The following is a 15,470-nucleotide window of genomic DNA, read 5'->3' as shown; positions in this document are numbered from 1 at the left end:
CCCTCCCCACAGAGAACAAAGCCAGTGGTGTGTATGTCTACCAGTACCTACTAGAGAAGGTGTCTCCCAAGAGTTGCAGTACAGGGCAAGGGCTGAGAGGCTTTCACTCTCTTCCCTCTTTTTCTCCCCTACCCAGTTCATGCTAGAAAGTTTTCTGGGCTGAAGGATCTAATGTGAACAAACCTTCTGGGGCTGAGTGGGTGAAAGAGCTGGCAAAGCGTAGGCTCTAATTTGGGTCCATTATCATTTGAAGTGTTCCACAATTGACAACTAGGCAGTGCTGGGGTAAAGAGGTGCATGCTGCTGATGGAAGGTTCTAGTGTTTCTCCACATGCCTCTTTTTGGTCTCCATTCCTCTTATTTGTGCCTTTTGAGCCCTTCATGTTGCAAAGCCTCAGATTAGAGCCTGTGTCCCTTCCTCCCCAGATGGGCACCTTTGCTGTGTAAACTGCCTGAATCTTGGTGGATAATGTGGGGTGCACTAACCTAGGGGATTCCGAGCTTGTGGTTTAGTCCTGGCTCCGCTAATTGCCTGAGTGCCCTACGCCATGGTTTCTTCTCTCTGGGGCTCCCCCAGCTGGTCAAAGTGGGTGTTAGTAGCTTTGTCCTCTAAATACCCTTTCAGTCTGGTCCCAGGAGCAGCCACTGCACAGGACTTCAGAGGCAGAGAAACAAATCCAAAGTCCCTGGACCTTGAGGAGTGTAGCGGCTTGTAGGAGACCCGGGCAGCTGAGCCAATGACTGATGGCAGTGCAGGCTGGGCTTTGTAGGAAGCCAGAAGAGAGAGACTGTAGGGCAAAAGCTGTAAGGAGTGAATGATGTTGGAAAGAAAGTTTGAAAGAACAGGCTGCTTGCCCAGCAGGACCAGATACCCTGAGGTGAGCGATGCAGAGCAGAATGCAGCTGAGGAGCCATGAAGAGCTTATAGGGTAGCTTGCTGGTGCTGGGTGGAGAGAGGGAAGGCAAGGGGAGTTGCAGAGAGGTATTTCAGTTCAACAGAAGGGAGAACTTTCTACCAGCAAGGGCTATTATCACACAGCAAGGCAAGGATATCCTAGTCAGTGGATAGAAATGCACACCAGCACTTGAAGGGCTGTGGCCAGGGGCCTAACGCATTTCTGTCCCATCTGACAAGTCCACTTCTACCTTGCTTCCAGTCCTTCTCTATCTTGAAGTCATGGACCTACAGGCAGAGCAGCTGGCCACAGCCACCTCTCGGTCCATGAACACTCACAGATAGAGATGCTAATGAGGCCTGGGAGCTCCACTCTGGCCTCTTCCCTGTCAACTTGTCTCTCTTGGACCCTTCCTCAAAAGCAGGCTTCCCTACAGCTGCTGGCACCCATCCCACCAGCTTGGATTTTGTATTGGGCCATAGTCATCTTTGAAAAGCTGACAGCTCTGTGCCCTCTGCTGACAAAAGACACATACTCACGGATGTCCCAAAGGTTGTGGCCAATTCACAGAATTCACAGACCTCCCAATTCCACGCATGAATGCCAGGCCTGGAACCCCTGCTCCAACCAGTCCCACTGGCTGTTTCCTTCTGTTGCTACAGTTACTCTAGGATTTCAAGCCAGGCAGGTAATTACCCCCATTTCTTGAGCACCCACTTGGTGCTGTGGGGATGTTGGTTGGCTCTGCCCTCAAGGAGCTCCTAGCATGGTAGGGGTGGGAGGAAGTACACCGAGGGAATACATTAAATAAAGCGAAGATTGAGAGCTACAGGCTGGGAGTCCCGAGCAAGTGGATGATTTCCAATTGGGAGAAAGAGGGTAGGCTTTTTGCAGGGAAGGGATCTGGCTATTTTGGATTTGGGGACATAACAGGGAGAGGACAGGACAGGCAGCCAGGGCAATGTGAGCAAGGGGACGTCTGACAAGGCATGAACAGTTTGGCTGGAGTGCAGTAGGTGTGAAGCCCAGTGGAAAAGGCTGGAAAGGCAGGCTGAGCACAGGTTGTGAAAAACTGGCTGCAGAATGTGTTCCAGAGAGTTGGGACCCACTGAAGTGTTTTTGACAGAGGAGGGACAGATCTAGGTCTCTTTTAGGAAGGATGACCTGGAGATACATAAAGTCTGGATCAGGGGAGGCAGACAGATCATCTTGGCTGTCCCAGTACACCCGATACAGGTGCAGAGAGGGCCAGGTGCTGAACTAGGTCAGTATCAACGGGGAGGGAGGAGGGACTGAAATGAGAGACCTCCCCAATGAACATGCAGAACTGGACATGGACTTTCAGCTGTCCTCAAGCTGGGAGAGAACTGCCTTCCCTCCAGCCTGATTTTACAGATGGATATGCCATGGGGGAGAGGCGCAGGCCTAGCTTGGTTCTCTAGGATGTTATTTTAGGGAGGTGTACTACAAGGCTATCAGCCATCAGGAAAGGGACAGATTGGGGTGGCCCAGGGACTCGGGCTGGTTAGCAAGACCAGTTCAGTCTTGCAATAACTGAAGCAAGGTTCTAGCTGGACTTGGTGACCTGGTGGGAGTCTCCTTCAGTGGTGGGGAACCATGCGTGGAGCCCATAAGCAGAGTGGCAGGCTCACAGAGTCTCTGCTCAGTAGGTCTGAGGTGGGGCCCCATCATTTCTAACAATCCCCATAGGGGTGCCAAGGCTAGCCTTCCCGGGCAGTTGGATTTTCTCCAAACGGATGGGGGTGGGGGTGGGGAGTGATGTAGGTCTGAGTCAGGAATACAGGGCAGAGCAAGGAGTCATAAAAGCCCTCTGCGGCAGGGAGGGTAGCTCCACTGCAATGTCAGCTCCAGGTTGTACCTGTTTCATTTACCACTGAAGCCCAGGCAGTGCCCAAAAAACGTGTACAATGAATGGGTGAATAAAACAAGTGAGCAGACCAGAGGTTCCCTGAGGCAGTAGATACGGATGGACAGGACGTACGAACTCTGGACAGTTCGGTGAGGGACACCTTTTGTAGGGGCAGCTGGTAGCATTTTCCCAAGAAAGCTGGGAGGACAAAGCTGTGGGCACTTTGGTCTGCCAGTCTCCCTCTTCTAGGCCTGAGTCTCCTCCTCACAGCTCTGAAAGCAGAGTCCATCAGTTCTATGCCGTGGCCTCCTCCTCCCTCCCACTCTGCCTAAGAAATCAGGCAGCAAGCTGAGTCCTTTCCAGATGCTCCCACTAAGGTTTCATTTCTATTTCCATGGCTACAGCATTGCTCAGACTTTTGTTACTTCCTATTTATCTCCCAGGCCCCACACAGGGTGGTGATATAAGCTTCTTGATTTTTGCCCTCCACTGTGTAAACCCTGAACAGTTTCCCATGCATACAGGACAAAGTTTAAGGCCCCTTGGCTTGGCATCCTCAGCCCTACTTATCTCTTCAACCAAACCAACCTCCCACTGCTCCACGCTGCCCCCCCCGCCCCACCCCCGCCAGGCCAGTCACTTCTGTACTTCACTGAATCTGAGAAAGACAACACACTGCTAATGAACTTATGACAAGTCATTGCTTATGAACCTGGCCTTTCAGCCTGAAATGCCACCTAGGGGTCTACACCTATGGACCCTTTATCCATCCTTTGAGGTCCAACTCAATGCTGTCGCCTCCTCGTTGGAAGCCTTTTTGATGGTCTTGCCTGGAAGCCATGTCTCCTTCCCCTGAAATTACACCACCTTGTCTCCCAGGCACCCCGGCTTGTGAACATATATCAAGCTCCTCTATTCTAAGTGCCTCCGGGGCAAAGACCTTGTCTTATTTCTGCTTGTGCTCCCCTGCCCCATCAGCTTCGTACAGTCTACCCCCAGGCGGGGGTGACGTTCCTATCACACATACCTCATGGCATGTACAAGACCTTCACTTTACTCCAGTCTCTCCTGCTGCCTCTCCACCCCTGGACAAAGGCAGAGAAGAAAGCAGAAATCTTTAACATTACATTTCAATGAGTCTGGGAAGAAAGCAGGTTCTGTAAGCAGAATATCACCAGAAAATAGAGAGCACTGAAACATATGTGCTTTGCCTTTTGGAAACTGGCCGAAGGGTTCTATGAACGTGAGCTGCAGGGAAACAGCCCTTACTGCATCATCTCGTGGAGTTTCTGCCCAAACTCCAAGCAGATCCAGAAGGTACTTCTCTCTGACCTCTTCAGTGGCAGACTGTCAAGTGGCCCCATGTCCCATGTTAGAACAGGAACTACACAGCTGAAATGGCAGGCTGCTGGGGCACACTACCACCTTGCAACTAAAATGGACAATGGGGCTCTGCTGCTAAAGAGACATGTGTCCATGAAAGAACATTTTATGAAAAAACAATGCAGGCAGGCACACCAGCTACACCTGAGAGAGAACCTGGACGCATATATGGAGGTGACCAACAAGCGGTCTCTTCCCTCTGGAGATTGCTGGTGGTGGGGTGACAATTACTTAAAATTTTTAAAAGTTTTTGCTCTAACTTCTGTGTGTATTTGAAATGTACATTTGAAGTTTCACCATGTGTTTATAACTTCTGCTCTTCTTCTAGTATATCTGTATTATGTGGCTCCCCGAACAGTTTGTGGCTTTTCCTCTAGTATCAGTTCACATGGAAGAAAATGTACTTTCTCATCATCAATTAGCAAATGGGTTGTTTCTTCCCTATAGCTTCCTTGATTATGCACAAGCACACTGGAATGATAAGTAACCCAGGACTCAGGAGGGGTGGCAGAGAGGAAGAGGGAAAGAACGAGAACACCAAACAGCAGAATATGAAGCTGCCTGCTTTAAGAAATTCAAATCCAATCCTACAAAGGGAGAAATGTCTGCTGCTTTCTCCACCCTTGTGGTCGCAGAAGAGCTGGGTGTGGTCTCATCTAACTGGCAGGAGGAGACCTAAACTCAGAGGAAACTCACTTGAAGGAGGTTAGTTTATTGATCCATAGGGGACAGTTAGTGGCTGGGGAATGCACTGAGAGGGCCCAGTATCCGGGGTGCCTCACTTGACCTTCCGCAGGTGGTGAAAGCCCTGTATAGTCCTTTCTATGGCATCATCCATGGTGACCAGGGGCCGGTAGCCCATGACCTGTTTGGCTCTCTCACAGCTGTAATAGTGGAATGTGCCAGCCAGTGCGACCCGCATTGGTGTGAAAGTGGGCTGGACACAGATGATAGGACTGATCACCATCACCAGGAGGGACAGCAGAAGAGCCAGGTAGTAGGCCACCCAGTACGGGATGTGGTACTTGGGGGCCTCATAGTTGAGGCCTGTCAGGATACGAGACAGGAATGTCCAGAAAGGGATGGGCTCGTCATTGGTGATGTGAAATGCCTGGAGAGAGAACAAGAAGTTAGAAAATGCTCCCCAGCTGCAGAGGTGAGAAGACCACACATGGAACTTGGGAGCTCAGCCACACGCTGCTGGCTCAGCCTGGGACCAGTATTTTAGGAAGCTAGTGGCTCTCCCTGCCTGCCCACCTAGTGTCTCCAGTCTACCAATGTCAGACTGCGGCAGAGGGGCTTTTTTGGTTTGCAGCTATGGGCAGGTAGCCTTAAAGTCGAGAGGGAAGGTGAGGAGTTTTACCTATGGGCCAGGATTTTTAAGTGAAGCTTAGACTGAATTCAGGAAAGTATGTTTGTTAATTGCACTTAATTTAATAATAATGTTCTTCATGGTAAAACTCTTTATCTTCAGATGCAACAAACAGGTTATATTACATTTCTCAAATGTGATGTGTTTCGTCTAAACCAAAAGCCACACACTTACCCTAGTCCTGCCACCCTAAGTGTTACAGCAGTGGGAAAACAGCAGAGGTCCAGGAGAAAAAGGAGGCCCAAAGAGGGACTTCCAAAGGTAGTGGTGAGAAACAGGAAAATGGAGGCCCTATGAGTGGGAGGAGAGGCTGAGGAGGCCCTAATGTGCTCTCCCCTCTCTGCGTGAGGGCTCACCTCCCCTGACATGGCCATCCTGCCCACCAGGTGCCAAATGCCAGGACATTTAGGTATATCCACCCCTCTGGAGTGGTGAGAGGCATGAGCATGGGTGGGCAATGGGGGAGAAATGGAGAAATTTCCAGAATAAGCAGGAGAAAAGATGAATAGGAAGCACCCCATCAAATGTATGTGGGACCCTGCTGGGAGCAGTCAAGTCCACTGTGTGTATCCAGGTCACATAACATGGAGAACCAGGTCCTGAATGTTTATTCAATCCCAGCTCATTGGCCCCGGATTTGGGCTGTTTGGAGCTGTGTGGCACTGCAATATCACCCCACCACCTACCATAGGGGATCAACCTCGGACCAGATCAGCCAGGACACAGGAACATGAAGGCAATTTGCCAACAAATCCAATCATGGGGAGACACAATCCGAAGACGGGCAAACACACACGGGGCAGGAGGAGCAGGAGCCTTACCTTCCCACTGATGGCCGCATCTTGGGAGAGGTGCTCTGCAGCCAGGATGTGTCCATGCACCACATTCTCCACAAAGGTGAAGTCCACCAGGTTCTCCCCATTTCTGTGGGCATGCCGGGAATGGTTCCACAGTTAGAGATGTGCAGGGGCCAACGTTCCTGGGGCCCTCAGAGGTGGGATATGTAAGGGCCAAGCAATGAGTCTGAGAGCCCAGTGCCCAGCCTGCCCTATCCTGGCAAGGCCAACCCTGGTATTATCTGCTCTGGGCTTCTATTTGGGTAGCGGCTCTTCAACTCCCCCTGGGACACTCTGGGCTAATGGCTTACTTTGGCCTCACACTTTTCTACCATCTCTTTCTAATCCCTCAAAGCAAGAAGACAGGGCAGCAAGGAAGCAAAGCAAGAGGCAGAGAAGCAAGGTGCCAGGACACAGGAATAAGAGGAGGAAAGAAAGAAAAAGAAAGGAAGGAAGCCAAGGTGTACTGGGGAAACAGCCACACTCTGTCACCACCTGCAAGGGTCTTACCACCTGCACTTTCCTTGATGAGGAATGTGAACACCTCTACCTGCCTTCCTAGATGCAAGGAGAGCTGAAGGCCTGGCCCTTGACCTTGTGCCACTCTTTTCCCCCTTGAGCCTATTTCCTCAATTTCCCAACAGGGACACAAATATTTTCCCAGGCTACCTGACAGTGTACTAGGTTGAACACTGTCCTCCCCAAATTCATGTCTCCCTGAAACTTTTGGATGTGACCTTATTTGGAATTAGAGTCTCCGAAGGTGTAATCAAGTTAAGATGAGGACATATTGGGGTAGGATGGACTCTAAATCCAGTGGCTGGCATCCCTTTAAAAGGGAAATTGGGATAGAGACACACAGAAAAGATGCTCTTGTGAATGTGGAGGCAGAGATTAGAGTGACTTGTCACAAGCTAAGTAACACCAAAGACTGCTGGCCACCACCAGAAGCTGGGAGAAAGGCCTGGAAGAGATTCTCCCTCAGTTTCCAGAAGGACCAACCCTGCCAATGCCTTGATTTCGGACTTCTAGCCTCCAGAACTGGGAGAGAATTAATCTCTGTTGTTTTAAGGCCCTCAGTTTGTGGTCACTTGTGGCAGCCCCAGGAGACAAACAGAGAGGGTGGCAGAAAAGGCCACATTAGAAGAGAGCTACACAAACTTGACTGATACTTGTCAAGGGGTCATGAAGAAGACCAATTGTGGGCCAACTTACCCAATCACAAACTTCATCTTGCCTTTCTTGGCTGCCTCAATGAGGATGGGGACCAACTGGGGGTCCTTTGGGCCAAAAATGCCATGAGGGCGGATGGCTATGGTTAAGAAATTCCTCTCAGGATCATTGGCATCCAGGACTGCCTGTAAAGAGCAGAAAGGGCAGGTCAGTAGCAAGACTCACAGGAGACATGGAGGCTGGCCTCTGCTCTGGTATAATTTGAAGCTACTTCTCTATCCCATCCACCCATGCCACCCAAATTTGAAAACACAGGAGAGGTAGCTGGGTCAAAACCAGTATGATCAAGGTCACCTGACTGGCTCAGTCAATGGAACATGAGACTCAGGGTTGTGAATTAAAGCCCTATGTTGGGTGTGGAGCCTACTTAAACAACAACAACAACAACAACAACAACAACAACAACAACCACAGTATAATTAAAGAAAAAGGCCTAAAATGCACAACAGCAGCCAGGGGAAGATGAGCCTTGGCCGCAGTTTGTGGAAAAAATCTGAGGGTTCTAGTTAGCAAGTTAGCCTTTAGCCTCCTGCCTTAAGTTCCACGTGCTTGTTTCCACCAGTCACAGGCCGCTCTGGTCAGTTCTAAGAACCACCTCCCGGGAAGGGTCTCTGATGAACCCAAGTGGGCCAGGAAGAAGGGACTGAGAAGGTAATGGGTCTGGGAGAAACAGTGCAGTTACTGGGTAGCTAAAGAGATGATCCAACCCAGGTAAAGTCTAGAGCAGTGCCTAGTACCTAGTAAGCACTCAAGAAGTGGCAGCCGTTATTTCTGTCATCCACTGTCAGAAAAGATATGTTTCGCGTGGCTTAGTGGACAAACTAGAACTTAAGGACTTGAAGTACAGAGAAACAGGTTTTGCTTCAAAAGTGACAAAACATCCCGAATGATTTGCTATGTTATTGGTAAAAATGTGGACCACGACAGCTCCTACCCGGATGGGGCTGTGCACTGACCAAATGAGGTGACCCACGTCAACTGTTTCGGTATGTGCCTGGTATTTGTACTTATTGTACCACCTCACCTAGGATTTCTACTCTATGGTGGCAAAATTCTTGCACATGTTTTCCTCCCAGTGAGTTTAGGCTGACTTTGAGTTGACTGAGTTTATCATCAGTTGAGAGGTCTGAAAATCAACAGCGAGATGTGTGCCAACAGGGGCTGCCATGGGGCTCCAGGAAGGTCAATGTTGCAGGCATTTATAGGCTTTGCTTACTTCTAATTGAGCAGCCAAAAGTCAACGCAAGTGAGGCACCGATGGTCTGAGGCATGGCTGCCACTTACAGTAGACAGGGGGAGTCCCAGTGCCTTAGACGAGAGTGCTTCTTGGTTCAAGTCCTAGCAGGTGGGAGCTCTGTGAGGCTCTCCATTCTCCAAGGAGAGGGTGGCAGAAGCTGGAGACAGGACTGCAGCTTACAAAAAGCCAGGCTTCCACCCCATAGATTGGGGAGGCCCTTGTGTCTCCCTGCAGATGAGTTATCCAGGAACTTTTTGAGTTGGAGTAATACCAAACAGATGGGAGGCAGCTGGCTCTCAGACAGCACAGTGGGATGCATGCCAAGCCAGCACTAAGCTCAAGTTTGCTGGCTGTGAAATGCAACCTCAGTGGGTATGATATGCTTCAAACACCTGGGAGAGGTAAGGTCACAGCTTCCCCTGCTAAGGCAAGCTGTCTGTGCTCAATGAGCATCTATGGCCTTCAAGTTAAGTATGTCCTTAGGGTAATATTCTCCCTGGACATTAGTCCTGGAGCTAGCTGCTGTCAGGGTCCCTGTAGCCCTGGAGTCCAAAGGCTTATTGGCCCTGTTACTCAACTCGGACTGCTGCTAAAACCAGGCGCTCCTGGGCGAAGCTAGTTTGCCAAGTGGAAACCAGTGCCTTGCCACGTACTTTTCCTTAAAATAAAGCAAGATCCTTTCATTGTTTAAGAATATGGGAAGGGGGTAAGAGTGCCACTAGGGAGGTGTGTTCAAATGAAAACACTTGTGTGTCAAGCCCAAGTTCTGCTTGCGTGCTTGGAATCATCATAAATTGCCTCTGATTTCTATGGCAACTGAGTAACCTTGCATAGCGTAAAGGTTGAGTGCATGGGGTTAGCCACCCACTAGTTGCAGAGTCTCAGGAAGAAAGTGAATCTCTGTGCATCAACTGTCCTCGTCTGTAACCTGGTGATGATAATAATATCCACCTTATAGGGTCATTGTGAAGTTTAAATGAGAAAGTTCCTGTAAAACACTCACATTAAGCTATTGTTATTATTTTTTAAATCAAATTTCATCCATGAATTCTACTTCCCAAGTTAGGTATTCAGGCCTGAGAACACTAACTTCATACACATTTTTCTTAAAAATCTAAACCTTACAGATGTTCACGGAACTCGCTTGTCACTCAACGAGTTCTCAGGTACATACTCTCTCCTGTAAGATTTTTGTCTCCGTGTAATAGTCAATCGGTTTCATGGCATAAGGAAGGTCTTCGGTTCCATTCTTGATGTTGACACCCTCAAAGACGACACTAGCACTGCTGGTTAAAATGAGTTTCTGGCAGAGGAGAAAGGAAGGTTAAAAAAAATAAAAGTAAGAAATGATCATTATTTAAACAATCTGATGGTCATGCATGAAAGAAAATCAAACAACATGTTCACAACCCTCACAGGCAAGGCACCGCACAAATTATTTACTGCAATGCTTTGCTATTCAGGTATTTTTAAAATAATTCAAAAATCAGCATCTTTGAATCCGCTACGTGGATTCGAGATACATTCTATAGCATTCTAAAACAGTAGATTTCACGTTTTTTTCTCTATCACTACTGAGAGATGGAACAGGTATCTCACTGTGGGAATGATTCCTCAAGGGAGAAGGATAGCCCCCAAACTTAGAGGGAGATGTCTGTCTGAAAAAGATGCCTGGTGCTTCTGGTACCAACCCTGGCATGTCAGCACAGGTACACAAGCGCATGTGCACCATACCCACTTGAGAAGTGCTATTAGAAAGGAAATGCTTTCTTACAAGGGTCCCAGCTTCCAGCCCTCTGGTTAAAGGCAGCATGTCCAAAACTGAACACCAATAGCTCGAATCGTATCTTTACCGCTTTTATTCAACATTGTACTGGAAGTCCTAGTAAGTGTAGTGGGTTAAGACAAACAATAAGGAATAATTTGAAAAGAGGAAACAAAACTATCACCATTCACAGATGTTGGAAATGTCTACACAGAAAACATTATGAACATACAGAAAATATTATAGTTACAGTTCAGCAGAGTTGGGGAGTCCAAAATCAATATACAAAAATTGTGTTTGTCATTAGCAATTAAAAATATAATATGAAAGATATTATTTTAATAACCCAAAATTAAGAACACAGGGATAAGTTTAACAAAAGATGTACAAAATCTTTCTAAAGTAAAGGATAAAACTCTATTAAAAGGCATTAAAGAGGGGCGCCTGGGTGGCGCAGTCGGTTAAGCGTCCGACTTCAGCCAGGTCACGATCTCACGGTCCGTGAGTTCGAGCCCCGCGTCAGGCTCTGGGCTGATGGCTCAGAGCCTGGAGCCTGTTTCCGATTCTGTGTCTCTCTCTCTCTCTGTCCCTCCCCCGTTCATGCTCTGTCTCTCTCTGTCCCAAAAAATAAAATAAACGTTGAAAAAAAAATTTTTTTTAAAAATAAAAGGCATTAAAGAGAGAGATAGAGATGTTATTATGTATTTATGGATACAAAGACTGAGTATTGGAAAGGTATCGATTCTCTCCCAAATTACCTTTAAATTTGATGCAATGACAATAACAAACTCCAACAGCCTTTATCAAGGAACTCGAGAAGTTGATTCTAAAATTTATATGGATGAGCGAAGGGCTAAGGACAGCCACGCAAATTCTGAAGAACATGGCTAGGGGGTGAGTTGTTCTAGCACATACTGAGATTGACCTTAAGCCTTGCTTACTGAAGGCAGAGCACAGTAGCATGGGCACAGGCAGAAGCCAATGAAGCAGAAGAAAGAGCTGGGAAGAGACCCGTGGAAGGCACCTACATCTGAGATGTGCTGGAGGGGGCACTGAAGAGCAGGTAAGGGATGGGTCACATGATAAATGATGCTGAGCAACAAAAATTCAATCACTACCTCAGACCACATACAAACTTAAACTGTTGGTGGGTTAAAGATTTGAATGAGCAAAATAACACTTTAAACCTTTGGGGAGAAAACCCACATTAAACAGTCTCTTGATTCCAGTGTTAGGAAATGTTTCCTAAATATAATATGAAAAGCCATTTTCTGCACTGCAGCCCACTAAGCTATTCTGCCACTTCAGTGAATATACTCCATATACATATATTGAGATGGAAAAATCTCAAAAAACACGTTGGGAAAAAAAGCAAGTTGCAGGAAGATATATTCACTATATCATTTCTATAAAGTTTTTAACATGCAAACTGATAACTTATATTGGCTGCACATGGAGCAAAGAGCAATGATAAACCCAAGTTCAGGACAGTCATTCTCCATGGGTGGGGAAGGACAGCAATGGCATTGAGGATGGAAACACACAGGGCTTCAACTTCACCAGTAGTGTTACTTATACTCTGTGATGATTATATGAGTACTATATTATTCTTATTTGTTTATTCCATTAAAAAAAAACAGCAGCAGTGAAATTCACAGAGCTCAAGCATGGTATAGACTAAGGAGTCTGGGATTTGGCATCAGATGATTTTAATCCCACCTCTTTCATTACTGGCAAAGAGATATCATTTAGCCTTCCAAATCTGGTTCCTCATCTATTAAGAGACATTAGTAGCTCCTGGTTACCTATTGAGAAGCAAATCAGGTGACAACTACAGGGCAAAATGTCTTATCATTTGCAAAGTATAAGGGGTCACTATTACTATGATCCAACCTTTCCAGGCACTGACCTCTGAAGAGCTCCTTATCCACTTGTTCTTTTCTTTTAATGTTTTATTTTTTTTTATTTATTGGTGTTTGTTTATTTATTTTGAGAGAGATAGAGAGAGAGAGAGAGCATGAGTGATTGTGTGCATGAGCTGGGGAGGTACAAAGGAGGGAGAGAGAGATTCCCAAGCAGGCTTCATGCTATCAGTGCAGAGCGTGACATGGGTCTTGATCCCACGAACCGTGAGATCATGACCTGAGCCTAAATCAAGAGTTGGATGCTCAACCGACTGAGCCACCAGGCACCCACTTGTTCTTGCTGGGTCAGCTGATGATGCTGGGTGGCCCATTAAGGGTGATGATCCTGAGAACCAGGATTTATAACAAAGCAGCAAGCTATGACAGGGTGGAAATTCATATGCCCTCAGATCTGAATTATAACAGGTTTCTATTGGTAAAAAGTAAACAGCTAATTTTTCTTTGAAAATGTAAGTAAGGTCTGGAAAATAGTATGGCAGTTGCTTAAAAGGTTAAACATAGAATTAGGGTATGATCCAGGAATTCCACTTCTGGGTATTTACCCAAAAGAACTGAAAGCAGAGACTGGAGCAGATATTTATACACCTACACCTCTAGCAGCATGATTCACAATAGTCAAACATGTAAGCAATAGGTGTCCACTGACGAATGAATGGCTAGACAAAATGTGGCCTCTCCACATAACGGAATGTTATTCAGTGGTTATAAAAAAAAAAAAAAAAAAAAAAGACACTCTGACACAGGCTACAATATGGATGAACCTAGAAGACCTTATGCTGAGTGAAAGAAGCTAGATATAAAGTCCACTTCTATGCGGTCTCTAGATTCATGGAAACAGAATGTAGGATGGTGGGTGCCAAGGGCTTGGATAGGAGGGGGAGGGGCGCTATTGTTTAATGGGGATAGAGTTTCAGTTTGGGAAGATGAAAGTAGAGATGGGTTGTGGGGATGTTTGCAGAGCAATGTGAATGTACTTGATGCCACTGAACTGTAAATTAAAAAATGGATAAAATGGTAAATTTTATGACATCATAATAAAAAATATAAGCAATAGACATTTTACAGCTCTTTAACCAGAGACTGATAAGCCTTAGCATCCTCAGATGGTCTACTGAGATGCAGTTAGAATATTATAGCTCAAATTGGCCCAGCAGCTCCTAGGGTTGATTCTAGGATCTTCACAATATTTTAGGAAGCAAGCCTGGCTAGACCCAGGAAGAGAGCAAGAAGAACCCTGGCTCCCACACACTTAGAAGGGGCCACGACATGCTCCTGATAGCACTCACTCCAGCTTTCCCTTTACCTGAACCCCAGCCTCTTTGCAAGTTTCAATGACATTCTTGGTGCCAATGTAATTCACTCTATAAAAGAGTTCCTTGTTGTTACTGGATGGTGGGGGTGATGCACAGTGGAAAACCGTGCTTACACCTTTCAGAGCTGGGTAGAGATCCTAGAAAAGCAAACAGAGACCAAAGAAATTATTCCTGCTTTAGACAAGTAAACAGCCTCCTCACATTCCCACTCTCCAATCTATGGCATGTAGGTGTCTTGCCCTTTCATAAGTCTAATTAACATGGAAATACATCTCATTGTAAAAGATTCAAATAATACAGAAGTACATAGGATAGAAACCATGTTGTCCTTTCAATCGCCCCTCCCCATTGACTGGTCCCCAGGAAAAACTGGTTTAGGGCATGAGAAAGAAGCCTGTGGGGTCCAGACAAAGGCAATTATCTATGCCTCTGTGTACCATGGGGGGTATGTATGCATGTGTGTGACAATTCAGGGCACCTGAGGGTAAAACTCCTGGGAAAACCAGCTCATAGATACAAATTATGAATAATATGAAAAAGTCCCACAACATGAAAGGCAGTACAAACAGCCAATACACAGGAGTAGTCCCTTCTGTGAAAATAGATATGGAACAGCAAGAGCTGAAAGGAAATAAAAACAGGTATGCTTAATTTACTGCTAAAAGGAACCAGAGCTCCTGAGAGCAAGGGCTGATTATAGATCTGGGGCAGGAAATAGATAAGACGAGTCAGGAACACCTTGTTGAGCCAGAAAGTAAGGAAGCTAGCTAGCCAAGACTCCTGGGGTCCTGTTAAAAGGACTCAAGAGTCAACTTGAAGAGGCTCTCACTGGCCAAAGAAGGGGCAATTTGATCACCAGTAAGAGTAAGAATTCCTTCTACAAACTAATAAAGGAAACAAACAGTCAAACATTTAATCTGCATAAGGTGCAAAGAATTGAATTAAGAAAGAAAGAGAGAATGATGGCATGTCGCCATTTTACAAAACCTTCATTAAGTAATAAGATCTAGGAATGATCATCAACAGACGAACATCACTAAAACAAAGACAATCATGAGTTTATGTGCCTAGATCCACTGATTATTAATATTTTGCCATAATTTTCTTTGTAGGTACACACACACAAGATCTTTTTTTTTTTTTTTTTTTGAAACCACTTAAGAGTAAGTTGAGACACTGGTGCCACTTTGCCTCTAAATTCTTCATTAGGTATATTCTAAGAATAAAGACATCCTCCTAAATACCACTAAATAATGATCACACACAATAAATGTAACAGGACGGGACACTCTTATCCAATAATTAGTCTATATCCAAATTTCTCCCATTGTCCCAGTAATGTCCTTTAAAGGCATTTTTATATTTGGATCCAGGATCCAATCATGGATCATATTGTATTTAGTCCTCCTATCTCTTCTGTCTCTTTCAATCTCGAACATTCAGTGATGATTCTTGCCTGGAACACTTATTAACACATTATTGCAAAATGGTAAAAATCCTAATTCAAGCATTTGTTTTACTTTTATTAGTTGGCATTCCTCTGTAATGTAGATGTTCCCCCTCCTCTATACTAGTTTTTCTTTTTTTTAAAGTTTATTTATTTATTTTGAGAGAAGCGAGTAGGGGAGGAGCAGAGAGAA

The 15,470-nt window shown here is 46.0% G+C and overlaps 1 protein-coding gene across 5 annotated transcripts in view; it reads right to left on the bottom strand.

The window, feature by feature from the left end:
- Nucleotides 1–4,841: 4,841 nt before the first annotated feature.
- NSDHL (NAD(P) dependent steroid dehydrogenase-like) overlaps nucleotides 4,842–15,470 on the bottom strand; it is a 29,359-nt gene continuing 18,730 nt past the window's right edge. For 4 of the 5 annotated variants that reach the window (XM_058713951.1, XM_058713956.1, XM_058713953.1 and 1 more), the window contains 5 exons: nucleotides 13,821–13,967; nucleotides 10,002–10,130; nucleotides 7,573–7,715; nucleotides 6,343–6,445; nucleotides 4,842–5,260 (listed from right to left, as the gene is read on the bottom strand). In XM_058713951.1, the coding sequence (XP_058569934.1) occupies nucleotides 4,928–5,260; nucleotides 6,343–6,445; nucleotides 7,573–7,715; nucleotides 10,002–10,130; nucleotides 13,821–13,967 (855 nt within the window). In that variant the 3' untranslated portion in view covers nucleotides 4,842–4,927. The remainder of the gene's footprint in view (nucleotides 5,261–6,342; nucleotides 6,446–7,572; nucleotides 7,716–10,001; nucleotides 10,131–13,820; nucleotides 13,968–15,470) is intronic. The other variant, XM_058713954.1, reaches the window with a different exon arrangement.

This window comes from Neofelis nebulosa, chromosome X, assembly GCF_028018385.1.
Source record: "Neofelis nebulosa isolate mNeoNeb1 chromosome X, mNeoNeb1.pri, whole genome shotgun sequence".
Taxonomy (NCBI): domain Eukaryota; kingdom Metazoa; phylum Chordata; class Mammalia; order Carnivora; family Felidae; genus Neofelis; species Neofelis nebulosa.
This window is presented reverse-complemented; position numbering and strand designations above follow the sequence as displayed.